This window comes from Idiotropiscis lumnitzeri, chromosome 2, assembly GCF_059441095.1.
Source record: "Idiotropiscis lumnitzeri isolate Australia: NSW breed Sydney's pygmy pipehorse chromosome 2, RoL_Ilum_1.0, whole genome shotgun sequence".
Classification (NCBI taxonomy): domain Eukaryota; kingdom Metazoa; phylum Chordata; class Actinopteri; order Syngnathiformes; family Syngnathidae; genus Idiotropiscis; species Idiotropiscis lumnitzeri.
Genome location: NC_142392.1, coordinates 32463339 through 32476972, shown reverse-complemented (window position 1 = coordinate 32476972; position 13634 = coordinate 32463339). Strand labels below are relative to the sequence as shown.

At 40.4% G+C, this 13634-nt stretch overlaps 1 protein-coding gene across 1 annotated transcript in view; it reads left to right on the top strand.

The window, feature by feature from the left end:
- Window positions 1–8484, top strand: part of LOC148342334 (uncharacterized) — a 32802-nt gene extending 24318 nt beyond the window's left edge. Inside the window, exon 12 of the mRNA XM_088288141.1 lies at window positions 7159–8484. Coding sequence (XP_088144267.1) covers window positions 7159–8366 — 1208 coding nt within the window. The 3' untranslated portion in view covers window positions 8367–8484. The remainder of the gene's footprint in view (window positions 1–7158) is intronic.
- The last annotated feature ends 5150 nt before the right edge of the window (window positions 8485–13634 follow it).

The following is a 13634-nucleotide window of genomic DNA, read 5'->3' as shown; positions in this document are numbered from 1 at the left end:
AGTTCTCAAAATTATATTTCTTAGCAATTTAGGTTAGTTAAGGGATATTTTATTGACAATCTAACATCAATATACAAAGACAGAAAAAAAATGGTGGTGAAGGGCGCGAATCTTTCTCTTCTTGGTAGGGGCGGGCGTGAAATAATTGAGAGGCACTGCGAGTATATGCCGACATTATATTCATACAATCTTGCAGCCCGAGTGAACCACAGCATTGTTGCAAGTTCGGTCGGAGAAACGTAAACGTCCCACTGCTGTTCCAGCAGCGGCTTCTCCGGGCATAGGCGGAAGTGACGCGAGAGATGACTCGCCAATGTGGCGTTAATTTAGTTATTTTGTTAATTTTTTTAATCAACCGAATTAAAATATTATATAAAATAAATATTAAAATAGAACAGCCAGGTGTAAAAAAAACCCACTGAGGCAAATAAATATATTTGGAAAATACGCGCTTAAAGCATGACGTCATAAGCAAGCGCGCAGCTTCCGAAGGACCTCGACCACATCCACCGACCCGTCCACACCGGAACAAAAACACCCACCGCTAAATTCTTCTGATTTAGTGTGGAACTGACTGTAATTTTCTCAAAGGATGTCCAGTGATACGCTAAAGGACTACGACATAATTCATTAAGTCTTTGTGTCCCGATAACCTTCTCTTCGCGCGTTGATGCTTTTCGGCGTAGTTAGCTTAGCTTGTTAGCTTGCTAGCCGCTAACAAAAAGAGGCACATGACTCATCGCCAAGCAGAGATCAAGTGCGGATTTTTGGGAATTATCATTTGAATATGTGTGAAAGAATGACACCCAAGTACAAAGAGGAACTTTGTGGAATAAAAGAAGAGAACGAGCATCATCTTCAACTGCTGGGCGAAGTTAGGAAGCAGCTTCGTGTTGTGCCACACAAAGCAGGTTTGTAGACGTCTTACTCTCATTTGCTTTGTCAAGAACGACTTTCTATCGTTAAAAATATGCATCACAACATTAAGTTGTTTGGGGAAATGCGTCCAAGGTTATTGCCGCTTTATTTTTAAATATTGCCTTTTACTTGCAGGTCTGCTGAACATTTGTTTTTGCCAAATGAAATCAGTGCAGAAAATATATGCCAAAGAATAACCAATGGGGGGGGGGTGAACTCCATGTTTTTTTTTTTTTTTCATAAAATTTGAACTGATTATTTAAAATTTTACATTTTCTGGTATTTATATCTTGTTCAAGCAATTCCTTCCGGAAGTAATTCTGCTTGACTCTCAATAATATGCACACTGCGGCGAAAACATCAATGGCGGTTGATCAATTTTAGTGGATAAAACACAAAATATTAAGTTTTAAAAAAAAATCAAGCACGTAATGGTCTTATTTATTTATTAACTTTGTACTGGCTTCGTCGGGTGAGAGTCAATGAACCTCCGGTGGATCTGCACTGTTTTGTGCACATGTGCGTAGTTTCACCCCATCCAAACATTTAAAATACATTTAATGCATCCATCCAGGGTTGCACGGATCTCATCAGTGAACAAGCGCATGCTGCAAGGAATGCATCTCCATCTTTGGCTTACTATGGGCTTAAAAAGGGAGTACGCCACAACCCCCTTTTCTACCAACAAGGCCAGGAACATTTAGTTCCTGGTCATAAAGTTCCTGTGGCCCAGGTGGTTTGCATCTCCCCCGCAACTCATAGTTCCTGGTAATTTATGCAAATGACAATGTTGTGTTACTTTGTTACTCATTACTGACACCCTATGGCTGTTAAGCATCATTGCAGTTCCAAAATAATTCAGTGAACTCTTAAAATATTATGGTGTATCTTAGTCGAATTTGAATACATATTGGATAACTTTAAAATATACAGTCATTATTCAAATATGTCAACATGAAAGTCAGAGTGAAAGTGTTGTTGCTTAATGCTTATGTGTAGGGATTTTGACTCTTCAAACATAATGTTTTAAATTTTATTTAAAAACAGAAATTTTATAAAAAATAAAAAGGGTAATGTCGGAACGTACTCGCAGGCTAAATGTCATTTTGGGCAAAAAAAAAAAAAACAAACGTAAATCATGCAATAAATAGCGACTCTGATGCCAGGGCCCCTTTAATTCTTTTAGGGATCCAGATTATAATGGAAGCAAAAATACCCACGATGAAGCTTTCTCTAAATGCAAAAAGAAATACTTGTAAACATATTTCACTTGAAGGATTCCTATTCTATCAATGACATTATGTTGCGGTGGCCCCCATTAATAAGTTAGGGTCCCACAACAGGTGTTCCATCAGACGCACACAATAGCCTGTGTGTGCTAACTTCAGCTCGCTTCCAGAAACGTCTGTGACTAATTCAGGAATTAAATCGGGCATCAGCCGCAACGTGCTTCCTTTTTAAATGCTCGTTTATCACTGTTGTGCTGCTAAAAGGAGGTTTACATCGTAGGACGTAATTTTGTGAAATGCCCCCATGGTCCGGTCCAAATCGGGGTCGCACACATTGCTCTGTATGCGGCAGGCACAAGTCAAGGTAACACGGTAGAAACAATATAAGACAAAGTCACCGCCTGAGCTTTGACTTGACCAAACCAAATTTGTCTTTTTGTGTCCTGCAGACGTCAGACAAAATGATCTCTGTTCTGTGAAAGAGGAGCCAGACTTGACTCACATCAAAAAGGAGGAGGAGGAGGAGGAGATCAACAAGTCACCAGTGAACGTTGTCCCTATAAAGACTGAAGATGAAAACAAGGATGAGAGTGAGAACAACAGAGGGGCGGAGCCTCCAAGCAGCAGCTCAAGTCATCACGTGACAACAGAAGGTGATGAAGACCACTGGGGGCCATCACAAGCACAAAATGAGGACACATTATCAGGCGCTCGTGACGATGATGATGATAATGAGCAAACTAAAGGTGAGAGGGCATGTCACACTGACTCATTATCTTCAAAGTTGTCTTTAAAACTGCACAAAAAAACACACAGTGGAGAAAAAACATTTTCCTGCTCAGTTTGTGGCAAGAGTTTCTCTCAAAAGTCAAGTTTAAAAACGCACACAAGAACACACACTGGAGAAAAACCTTTTTCTTGCTCAGTTTGTGGCAAGAGTTTCTCTCAAAAGTCGCATTTAACAAACCACACAAGAACACACAGTGGAGAAAAACCTTTTTCCTGCTTGGTTTGTGGAAGATACTTCTCTAGAAAGGCTAATTTACAAATTCACACAAAAACACACTGTGTTGAAAAACCTTTTTCATGCTCAGTTTGTGGCAAAAGCTTCTCTGATATGTCATGTTTGACAAGCCACACAAGAAAGCACACTGGAGAAAAACCTTTTTCCTGCTCAGTTTGTGGTAAAAACTTCTCTGGAAAGTCACATTTACGAATCCACACAAGAAAACACACTGGAGAAAACCCTTTTTCTTGCTCAGTTTGTGGAAAGAGTTCTCTCAAAACTCAACGTTAACAAGCCACACAAGAACACACAATGGAGAAAAACCTTTTTCCTGTTCAGTTTGTGGTAAAAGCTTCTCCCAAAATTCTCATTTAACAAGGCACGCAAGAACACACAGTGGAGAAAAACCTTTTTTCCTGCTCGGTTTGCGGTAAATCTTTCTCTGTAAAGTCAAATTTACGAATCCACACAAGAACGCACAGTGGAGACAAGACATTCAGTTGCAGCGTTTGTGCTAAGAAATTTGCCACTAAACAGAGTGCTGAGAAACACGATTGTGCTGGTGAGAATTGCAGCGATCTGAAGCTTAAAAAAAGGACAAAAAAACTGAAGGAACCGACTCTTTGTGGTAAGATGTGATTTTGAATAAAATATAATAAATTGAAATTTTCAAAGCTTTTTTATTGACACTAAGCCAATGTGATCATTGCCAGAAGAACCATTGTGTCTGAGTGATGATGATTTTTTTTTGTTTTTATATCAAACATGTCATGTCCTTTTCCACACCGCTTATCCTGAAAAGGGTCGCGGGAGGGTGCGGGAGCCTATCCCAGCTGGCTCCGAGCGAAAGGCGCACTACACCCTGAACTGGTCACCAGCCAGTCACAGGGCAGACATAGACACCGTCACTGAGTGGGAACTGAACCCACGCTGCCTGCATACAACTCGGGCGAGTGTACCACTACACCATCAGTGGCTTTATATCAAACATTATAAATAAAATTAATTGCCTTTGCCTGGAACAACATTTGTTAACATTATGCTTTTCAGTTGTCTTTTTAATCGTACTTAATGGAAAAGGTGTGAGAAGAAACGGTGCTTATGAAATCGTTGCCTTCCACAATCATCAATAAAATCACTTGTTCCACTTGCTCAACTGGCCTTCATTACGCTGTGAAAAGGTGAAAAACTGAACTAGAAGTTGAACTTTAAATAGAACAAGAAAGATAAATGCAAGTAGTCTCAGTTTCTCTCAAAGATTTTGGAATGTCAAGAGTGTAGCTACACCGGTCCAGCGAAAAGGCCACGATTCAGACTGATGTCGAGATTTTCTTTTTTTATTTCTCTTTCTTTGATGGCTTTAGGAAATCACGTGACACAGTGAAAACTACAAATACATACACGCCGAATGAGTCCTTGAGGCCAATGCAAACAATGTACATTAATAAACAAAGTAAAAATGAAGAAAGGCACAAATATCGTGTGCGCCTCCTGAACACAGTGTTTTTATCGCTCTGCTGTTACACGGTCCGTTCCTGCTTTCGTAAATCTTCCCGCTTCTTTTTTTCTGTCACGACGGAGGAGAGGATCCGCATTACGCAGTTTGTTGCTGCGCGTCTGAATTGCAAGAGTGAATCGCCGTAATTTAATGAATACTGAAACGAATAATTAAATATTTAAGTACCTAAAAAAACACAGAAATATTTTTTAACACTCTAACATTTACATAATAAAACAGCAACATATTTCAATTTAAAATTCACAACCACATACTGAGTTAATTAAATTCATAATAAATATAGAAACATTTAATAAATATTTAATGAATTTTGAAAGATAAAAAATAATGAATGAAATTCTAAGTATTAATTAATGCAATAAATAAATAAAATAATTGCACACATTTAAATGAACAAATATGTTGACAAATATTCAAGATTTAAATAAAAATAATTAAAAAAATATTGAAATAATTTTTATGGATTAAAAAAATTGAATAAATATTGTAGTATTACATAAGCAAGCTTAAATAATTCCATGAAAATCGAATTAAATACTGATAGAGGTAAAGAATAGTAAAAGAAAAAAATACTGAAATAGTGACGTGCAAATAAATGAAAAACAACAGACAAATCCCTAATGAAAAATACAATTTATCAACATTTGACAAACGACAATGTGAAATGTTGATCTGAGAAATTTCTTTCTTGCGTATTCATATTCTTAAAGAGCCTTAATCATTTTTTTCTTTTACTTTTTTAGTTACTTAAGAGCTCAATCCACGTGAAATATCCCCTCGGGAGATAAAAAAATATCTCATGCAAAAAATAAAGAGCGACTAATTGTTTTTGAGGACAATCAAGGCACCATAGCACTGGCGAAAAAGCCTGTAAAAAGGCAAAGGTGCAAATATGTTGACATTAAGAAACACTTTATCACGTCAGCTCCGGCACCCTCCCGCGACCCAGGACAGGATAAGCGGTGTGGATAATGACATGGCATGACATTTGGAATACTGTCCAACCGACAACATGGTGGCAGATGTTTCAACAAAACCAGAAACAAAAGTTAAGTTTAATTAATCTGTCAAGTTCATGTTTGGGAACTAAAATGTTTGTTCATTTGCATACGGTTTAAATCTTAAGTTTTTCCGATGTTTAGAAGAAGATAACAATGATTTGCATCGCAAATGGTGACATCTGTTGGTGAGTTGATGACAGTGCCCCACACGGCCAGCAGCCAATCATATCACAGCGGGGTGTGTCCTGTTCTTCCGCTTTGCTGCCGAACAGACTGCCGTTTTCAAGCAGCGGATCCGTTCAGCGCTACTTTAAAAAACGACGCGATCTTTCATTCGTCTCGTCCAACAAATAGAAGCACAGAGATCAAGTGCGGATTTGTTGAGATTGTCAGGGGAGGGATTTCACTGGTCACCACACCATAGAGTCATGGTTTTAAATCAAAACCAAAAATATCTCTGAACAGCTTACAAGCAAACAATGAAACAAAGAAATAAAATTATCACAAAACATGTATCTCTCATGCCATTCATATCCCTATAAGAAATAAAAACAACACAAAAACAGTACTGATGCATTCCGGGAGCCTCAGCCAATCAGATGGCTGGTTAGAGAAATGTGAGTGGTGTGCTTTGGGCAGTGTGTTTTCATTTATTTTTTTGCAGTCTGTTGTCTAAACCTGTGATGTATCTTGCTTGCAATAACATGAATGATAAGACAGACTACAACATCGTGGACAGCTGCCATTTTGTCCAGCTTTCTCCTGCACCATCTCCAAACACCGTATTCATATAATATATATGTCACAGTCAATTTGAAGCAAAGATGTCTCAGATTTTGGCCGGCAGGGTGTGCTAACATGCACTCTGAAATACCTCAAGGGGAACAAGCCCATGGTCGAGAGAGTTTCTCAGTCCATATAATTGGCGTGTCACATTACAAGGCGTCTCGTTTGTTTTGGGGAAGATTTAGGACTTTGAAGTGCGCCTTATGGTCATGAAAATACAGTAAGTACCCACGATGAAACTATCTCTGAATGCAAAAATAAATACTTGTAAACATATTTCACTTGAAGGATTTCTATTCTATCAATGACATTATGTTGCAGTGGCCCCCATCAATCAGTTAGGGTCCCACAACAGGTGTTCCATCAGACGCACACAATAGCCTGTGTGTGCTAACTTCAGCTCGCTTCCAGAAACGTCTGTGACTATGTCAGGAATGAAATCGGGCCTCAGCCGCAACGTGCTTCCTTTTTAAATGCTCGTTTATCACTGTTGTGCTGCTAGGAAAGGGAGGTTTACATTGTAGGACGTAATTTTGTGAAATGCCCCCATGGTCTGGACCAAATCGGGGTCGCACACATTGCACCGTGTGCGGCAGGAATAAGTCAAGGTAGCACGGTGGAAACAATATAAGACAAAGTCGCCGCATGAGCTTTGACTTGACCAAACAAAATTTGTGTTTGTCTTTTTGTGTCCTGCAGACGTCTGTGAAAACGATCTCCGTTCTGTGAAAGAGGAGCCAGACTTGACTCAGATCACAAAGGAGGAGGAGGACGAGGAGGAGATAAACAAGTCACCACTGAACGTTTTCCCTATAAAGACTGAAGATGAAAACAAGGGTGAGGGTGAGGACAAAAGAGGGGCGGAGCCTCCAAGAAGCAGCTCAAGTCATCACGTGACAACAGAGGTTGATGAAGACCACTGGGGGCCATCACAAGCACATAATGAGGACACATTATCAGACGTTCATGATGATGATGGTGATGATGATGAAAATGGGCAAGCCAAAGGTGAAAGGGCATGTCACACTGACTGTTGGGTATGTTCTCACTGTGGGAAATCATTAACTTCAAAGTTCTCTTTAAAATGGCACACAAGAACCCACGGTAAAGAAAAACCTCTTTCTTGCTCAGTTTGTGGCAAGAGTTTCTCTTTTAAGTCAGCTTTAACAAGTCACACAAGAACACACAGTGGAGAAAATCCCTTTTCTTGCTCAATTTGTGGCAAAAGCTTCTCTCAAAAGTCTATTTTAACAGAACATAGAAGAACTCATCGTGGAGGAAAACCTTTTTCCTGCTCAGTTTGTGGCGAAAGCTTCTCTGATAACTCAACTTTAACAAAACATAGAAGAACACACAGTGGAGAAAAGCCTTTTTCCTGCTCTGTTTGTAGCAAAAGTTTCTCTCAAAAGTCTAATTTAACAAGCCACGAAAGAACACACAGTGGAGAAAAACCCTTTTCCTGCTCAGTTTGTGGAAAATGCTTCTCTCGAAAGTATCATTTAAGAGAACATATAAGAACACATAGTGAAGGAAAACCTTTTTCCTGCTCGGTTTGTGGCAAAAGCTTCTCTGATAAGGCAACTTTAACAAAACATAGAAGAACACATAGTGTGGAAAAACCTTTTGCCTGCTCAGTTTGTGGTAAACGCTTCTCTCGAAAGTCTGATTTAAAAATACACACAAGAACACACACTGGAGAAAAACCTTTTTCATGCTCAGTTTGTGCCAAGAGTTTCTCTCGAAAGGCACATTTACGAAGCCACACAAGCACACACAGTGGAGACAAGCCATTCAGTTGCAGCGTTTGTGCTAAAAAATTCTCCACTAAACAGAGTGCTGAGAGACACAATTGTGCTGGCGAGAATTGCAGCAATCCTTGGAGCTTAAAAAAAAGGACAAAAAAATAACTGAAGGAACCGACTCTTTGTGGTAAGATGTAAATGTGATTTTGAATAAAATATGATAAATTTAATTTTGCAAAGCTTTTTTACTGACACTAAGCCAATGTGATCATTGCCAGAAGAAGCAACGTGTCTGAGTGATGATTAATTTTTTTGTGTGTTTACATCAAACATGTATATGAAGTTAATTGCCTTTGCTTGGAACAACATTTTTTAACGTTATGATTTTTAGTTGTCTTTTTAATCGTACCTAATGGAAAAGGTGTGAGAAAAAACGGTGCTTATGAAATCGTTGCCTTCCACAATCATCAATAAAATCACTTGTTCCGCTTGCTCAACTGGCCTTCATTGCTCTGTGAAAAGGTGAAAAACATAACTAGAAGTTGAACTATAAAATGAACAAGAAAAAGAAACGCAAATCGTCTCAGTTTGTCTCAAAGGTTTTGGAATGTCAGGAGTTGGCAACTTGATGGCGACTGGAGTCAGCGTTTATTTGTCACCACGGAGGAGATTATCCGCATCACGCCGTTTGTTGCTGCTGCTGTCTGAATTGGAAAAGTGAATTACCATAGTTTCATGAATACTGAAATTAAACATGAAATATTTAACTAATTAAATAAACACTGAAATAAATAACACTCTAACATTTAAATAATAAAATAGTGTAAAATTTCAATTTAAAATCCACAACCATTCACAGAGTTAATTAAATTAAAAATAAATATAGAATTATTAACTAAAAATTGGACAGATTAAAGGCTCCAAATTTTGAAAGATAAAAAAATAATCAAATTTTAATTATTAATTAAAAAAATAAATAAAATAATTCCACACATATTTAAATGAACAAATATGAAGACAAATATTCAAGATTGAAATCAAAGGTATTTAAAAATATTAAATATATCATTGCAATATTGTTATCATTGCAGTATTTTCAATCATTCAGTATTTTTTATCATTACAATGTTTCCCCCTCTGTATAATGGACAGGCATTAGGAGTGTTTCCTTACACTTAGATACGTTTATACTGTGTATATTTGCATGCTTTTTATGAATGTCTGCTGCTTATGTTATCCATTAACGGCTACATTACGTCGCCGACTCTGTGTGATCTATATCTTTGCTGCTGTAACACCTCAAATTTCCCCATTGTGGGACTAATAAAGGACATCTTTATCTTTAAATATATAAATATATAAAAACATTTGGATACATATTGTAGTAATACATAAGCAAGCTTCAATAATTACATGAAAATCGAATTAAATACTGAAAGAGGTAAAATAAACTGTGAAAGAAAAAATACTTTAATATTGAAGTGAGTATACAATTAAATGAATAAACAACAAACAAAAACCTCATCGAAAATATAATTTATCAACATTTGTCAAACCACAACGTGAAATTTTGATCTGAAAGATTTCTTTCTTGCATATTCCCAAAGAATCTTCATAATTTTTTTTCTTTTACTTTTTTAGTTACTTAACAGCTCAATCCATGTGAAATGTCCCCTTGGGAGAAAGAAAACATCACATGCAAAAAATAAAGAGCAACCTATTGTTTTTTCGGACAATCAAGGCACTGTCGAAAAAGCCTATAAAAAGGCAAAGGTGCAAACTTGACATAAAGTATAACTTTATTACGTCAACTGTTAATAATGGGAAAATAGATTTGGGATTGTCACTGATGGTGTAGTGGTACATTCGCCTGATTTGTGTGCGGGTATCGTGGGTTCGGTTCTCACTCAGTGACACTGTCTATGTCTGCCTTGTTCCTGGCTGGCGACCAGTTCAGGGAGTTGTGCGCCCTTCGCCCATAGACACCTGGGATAGGTTCCTGTGATCCTTTACAGCAGGGGTGGGAAAACTTTTTGATTGGCGGTCCACAATGGGTTCTAAAAATTTGACAGACGGGCCGGACCAGGAGCAGATGGATAAAGTGTTTTGGTACCCTCACCTCATCTGAGAAAAAAAAATACATTTAATTTTAAATGAAAGTGAAAAAAAGCATTACAACAATATATATGTCTTTGAAAAAACACAGTATTTTGAAAATAAAACATGAACAAGGTTTATTCATTTAATTTTTTTTCAAGTTCAGCGAGCCTGATCAAAACGCCGCATGTGGCCCCCGGGCCGTAGTTTGCCCACGCCTGCGGTACAGGATAATCTGTGTGAAATACTGTCCAACCGACAACATGGTGGCAGATGTTTTAACAAAATCGGCAATAAAAGTTAAGTTGAAGACGTTTGTCAAGTTCATATTTCGGAACTGTCAGAGAAGTTTCTAAACAGGACCCTTCGGACTTTCCCGAACACGAAACCCTGGATGTCCAGCCAGGTTCGCTCACTCCTCACGGCCCGTGACACTGCCTTCAGGTCAGGTGACAGAGACATGTACAGTGTGGCCTGTGCTGACCTGAAAAAAGGCATTAAGCGAGCCAAAACAGACTACAAGGGAGGCTGGAGTCCCACCTTGCCAGCAACAGACCACAGGAGGTGTGGCAGGGTCTACGGAGCATCACCAACTGCCGAGCCAGTAGCATAACGTCTGTAGACCTGAGTACGTTGCTGGCGGAGGAGCTATACCCCTTCTTTGCTCGCTTTGACTCACTCCAACCGTCACACTCCCGCACTCCATGCCTCTACTCCCCCTCACTCACCATAGAGGAACACGATGTGAGGCGTGCGCTCCTGGCTATTAACCCCAGGAAAGCTACTGGACCCGACGGAATACCAGACAAATTCCTCAGAGCATGTGCCCACCAACTATCACATGTTTTTTGCAGGATCTTCAACCGCTCCCTGGCTCAACAGTCATCCCCTCCTGCTTGAAAACTTCCACCATTATTCCTGGCCCCAAAAAGTCACCCACAATCCACCAGAATGACGACCGCCCTGTTGCTCTCACGCCAGTCGTCATGAAGTGCTTCGAGAGGCTGGTTCTCCAGCACATCAGGGACTGCCTTCCTCCCACTCTGGACCCCTACCAGTTTGCATACCGGGCTAACAGATCCACTGAGGACGCCATCGACACTGCTCTGCATGTGTGCTGGGCCACCTGGAACAACAGCAGAGCTATGCAAGGATGCTCTTTGTGGACTACAGCTCGACATTCAACAGGATAATACCAGACATCCTCATCTCCAAACTGGACATTCTCGGTCTCCCTGCCCTCACACGCATCTGGATTAAGGACTTTCTGACCAACAGACCCCAGATTGTGTTACTCGGCCCCTACATGTCCTCCACCCGAACGCTGAGCACCGGTTCCCCTCAAGGATGCGTGCTGAGTCCTCTCCTATACGCCCTCTACACCTATGAATGCAGCCCGGCCCGCTGTAATAATACCATCGTCAAATTTGCCGACGACATGACAGTGGTCGGTCTGATCTCGAAAGGTGACGAGGCAGCCTACGGGGAGGAGGTCCAGAGATTAACGGCTTGGTGTGAGGACAACAGACTGCAACTTAACATTTCAAAAACAAAGGAGATTGTCATCGACTTTAGGAGGAATTAGACTGTGCCACACGTCCTCTACATCAGAGGCGAATGTGTGGAGAGGGTCCACACGTTCAAGTTCCTGGGAGTACAGAGCTCCGATGACCTCTCCTGGACACACAACACCACAGCAGTGGTAAAGAAGGTCCACCAGCGTCTGCACTTCCTGAGAGTCCTCAGGAAATTCAACCTGGACAAGAAGCTGTTGCTGACCTTCGACCACTTGTCCATCGAAAGCCTGCTGACCTACTGTGTCTCCACCTGGTACAGCGGCTGCACTGAGGCGGACAGAGTGAGGCTCCAGAGGACAGTCAAAACAGCGCAAAGGATTATTGGCTGCCCTCTCCCCTCACTGTCGGACATCTACACCGCCCGGTGCCTCAGAAGGGCTCTCAACATCGTCAAAGACAATACCCACCCAAACTCACACCTGTTCGACCTGATGCCCTCTGGCAGGCGCTACAGATGCATCAAATCGAGGACCAATAGACTGAGAAACAGTTACTTTCAGACAGCCATCTCTATTCTGAACTCTCACACACACACACACACACGAGACCACCCTTACCTTGCAGAACAGCATCGTGATGTGTTTTTTTATATACCCTATTCAGTATTATTTTCCATTGCACTCTCTTATTTATCCAATTTATATATTTGTCTGTATTATTGTTGTATTGCACTGGAGAGGGGAGCTCTCTAATCTCGTTGCACACTTGAGTACAATGACAATAAAGGGATTTCTAATTCTAATTCTAAATAGGGGTCGCACGCATTGCTTCGTATGCGGCAGGCACAAGTCAAGGTAGCACGGTAGAAACAATATAAGACAAAGTCGCCGCATGAGCTTGGACTTGATCAAACCAAATTTGTCTTTTTGTGTCCTGCAGACGTCAGTGAATACGATCTCCGTTCCGTGAAAGAGGAGCCAGACTTGACTCACATAAAAAAGGAGGAGGAGGAGGAGGAGGAGATCAACAAGTCACCACTGAACTTTGTCCCTATAAAGACTGAAGATGAAAACAAGGATGAGAGTGAGGACAACAGAGGGGCGGAGCCTACAAGCAGCAGTTCAAGTCGTCACGTGACAACAGAAGGTGATGAAGACCACTGGGGGCCATCACAAGCACATAATGAGGACACATTATCAGACGCTCATGACGATGATGATGGTGATAATGATGATGGGCATGGCAAAGGTGAAAGGGCATGTCACACTGACAATTGGGTATGTTCTCAGTGTGGGAAATCATCAACTTCAAAGTTGTCTTTAAAACGGCACACAAGAACACACAGTGGAGAAGAAACTCTTTCCTGCTCAGTTTGCGGTAAATGCTTCTCTCGAAAGTCTCCTTTAGTAAGGCACACAAGAACGCACAGTGGAGAAAAACCTTTTTCTTGCTCAGTTTGTGGCAAAAGCTTCTCTCGAAGGTTTGATATAACAATCCACACAAGAACGCACAGTGGAGAAAAACCTTTTTCCTGCTCAGTTTGTAGGAAAAGTTTCACTCAAAAATCAACATTAACAAGGCACGCAAGAACGCACGGTGGCGAAAAACCCTTTTCCTGCTCAGTTTGTGGAAAGAGTTTCTATCGTAAGTCGCATTTAACGAGCCACACAACAACACACACTGGAGACAAGCCATTCAGTTGCAGCGTTTGTGCTAAAAAATTCTTTTCTAAAAAGGGTGCTGAGAGACACAATTGTGCTGGTGAGAATTGCAGCGATCCTTGAAGCTTAAAAAAAGACAACAAAAAACTGAAGGAATT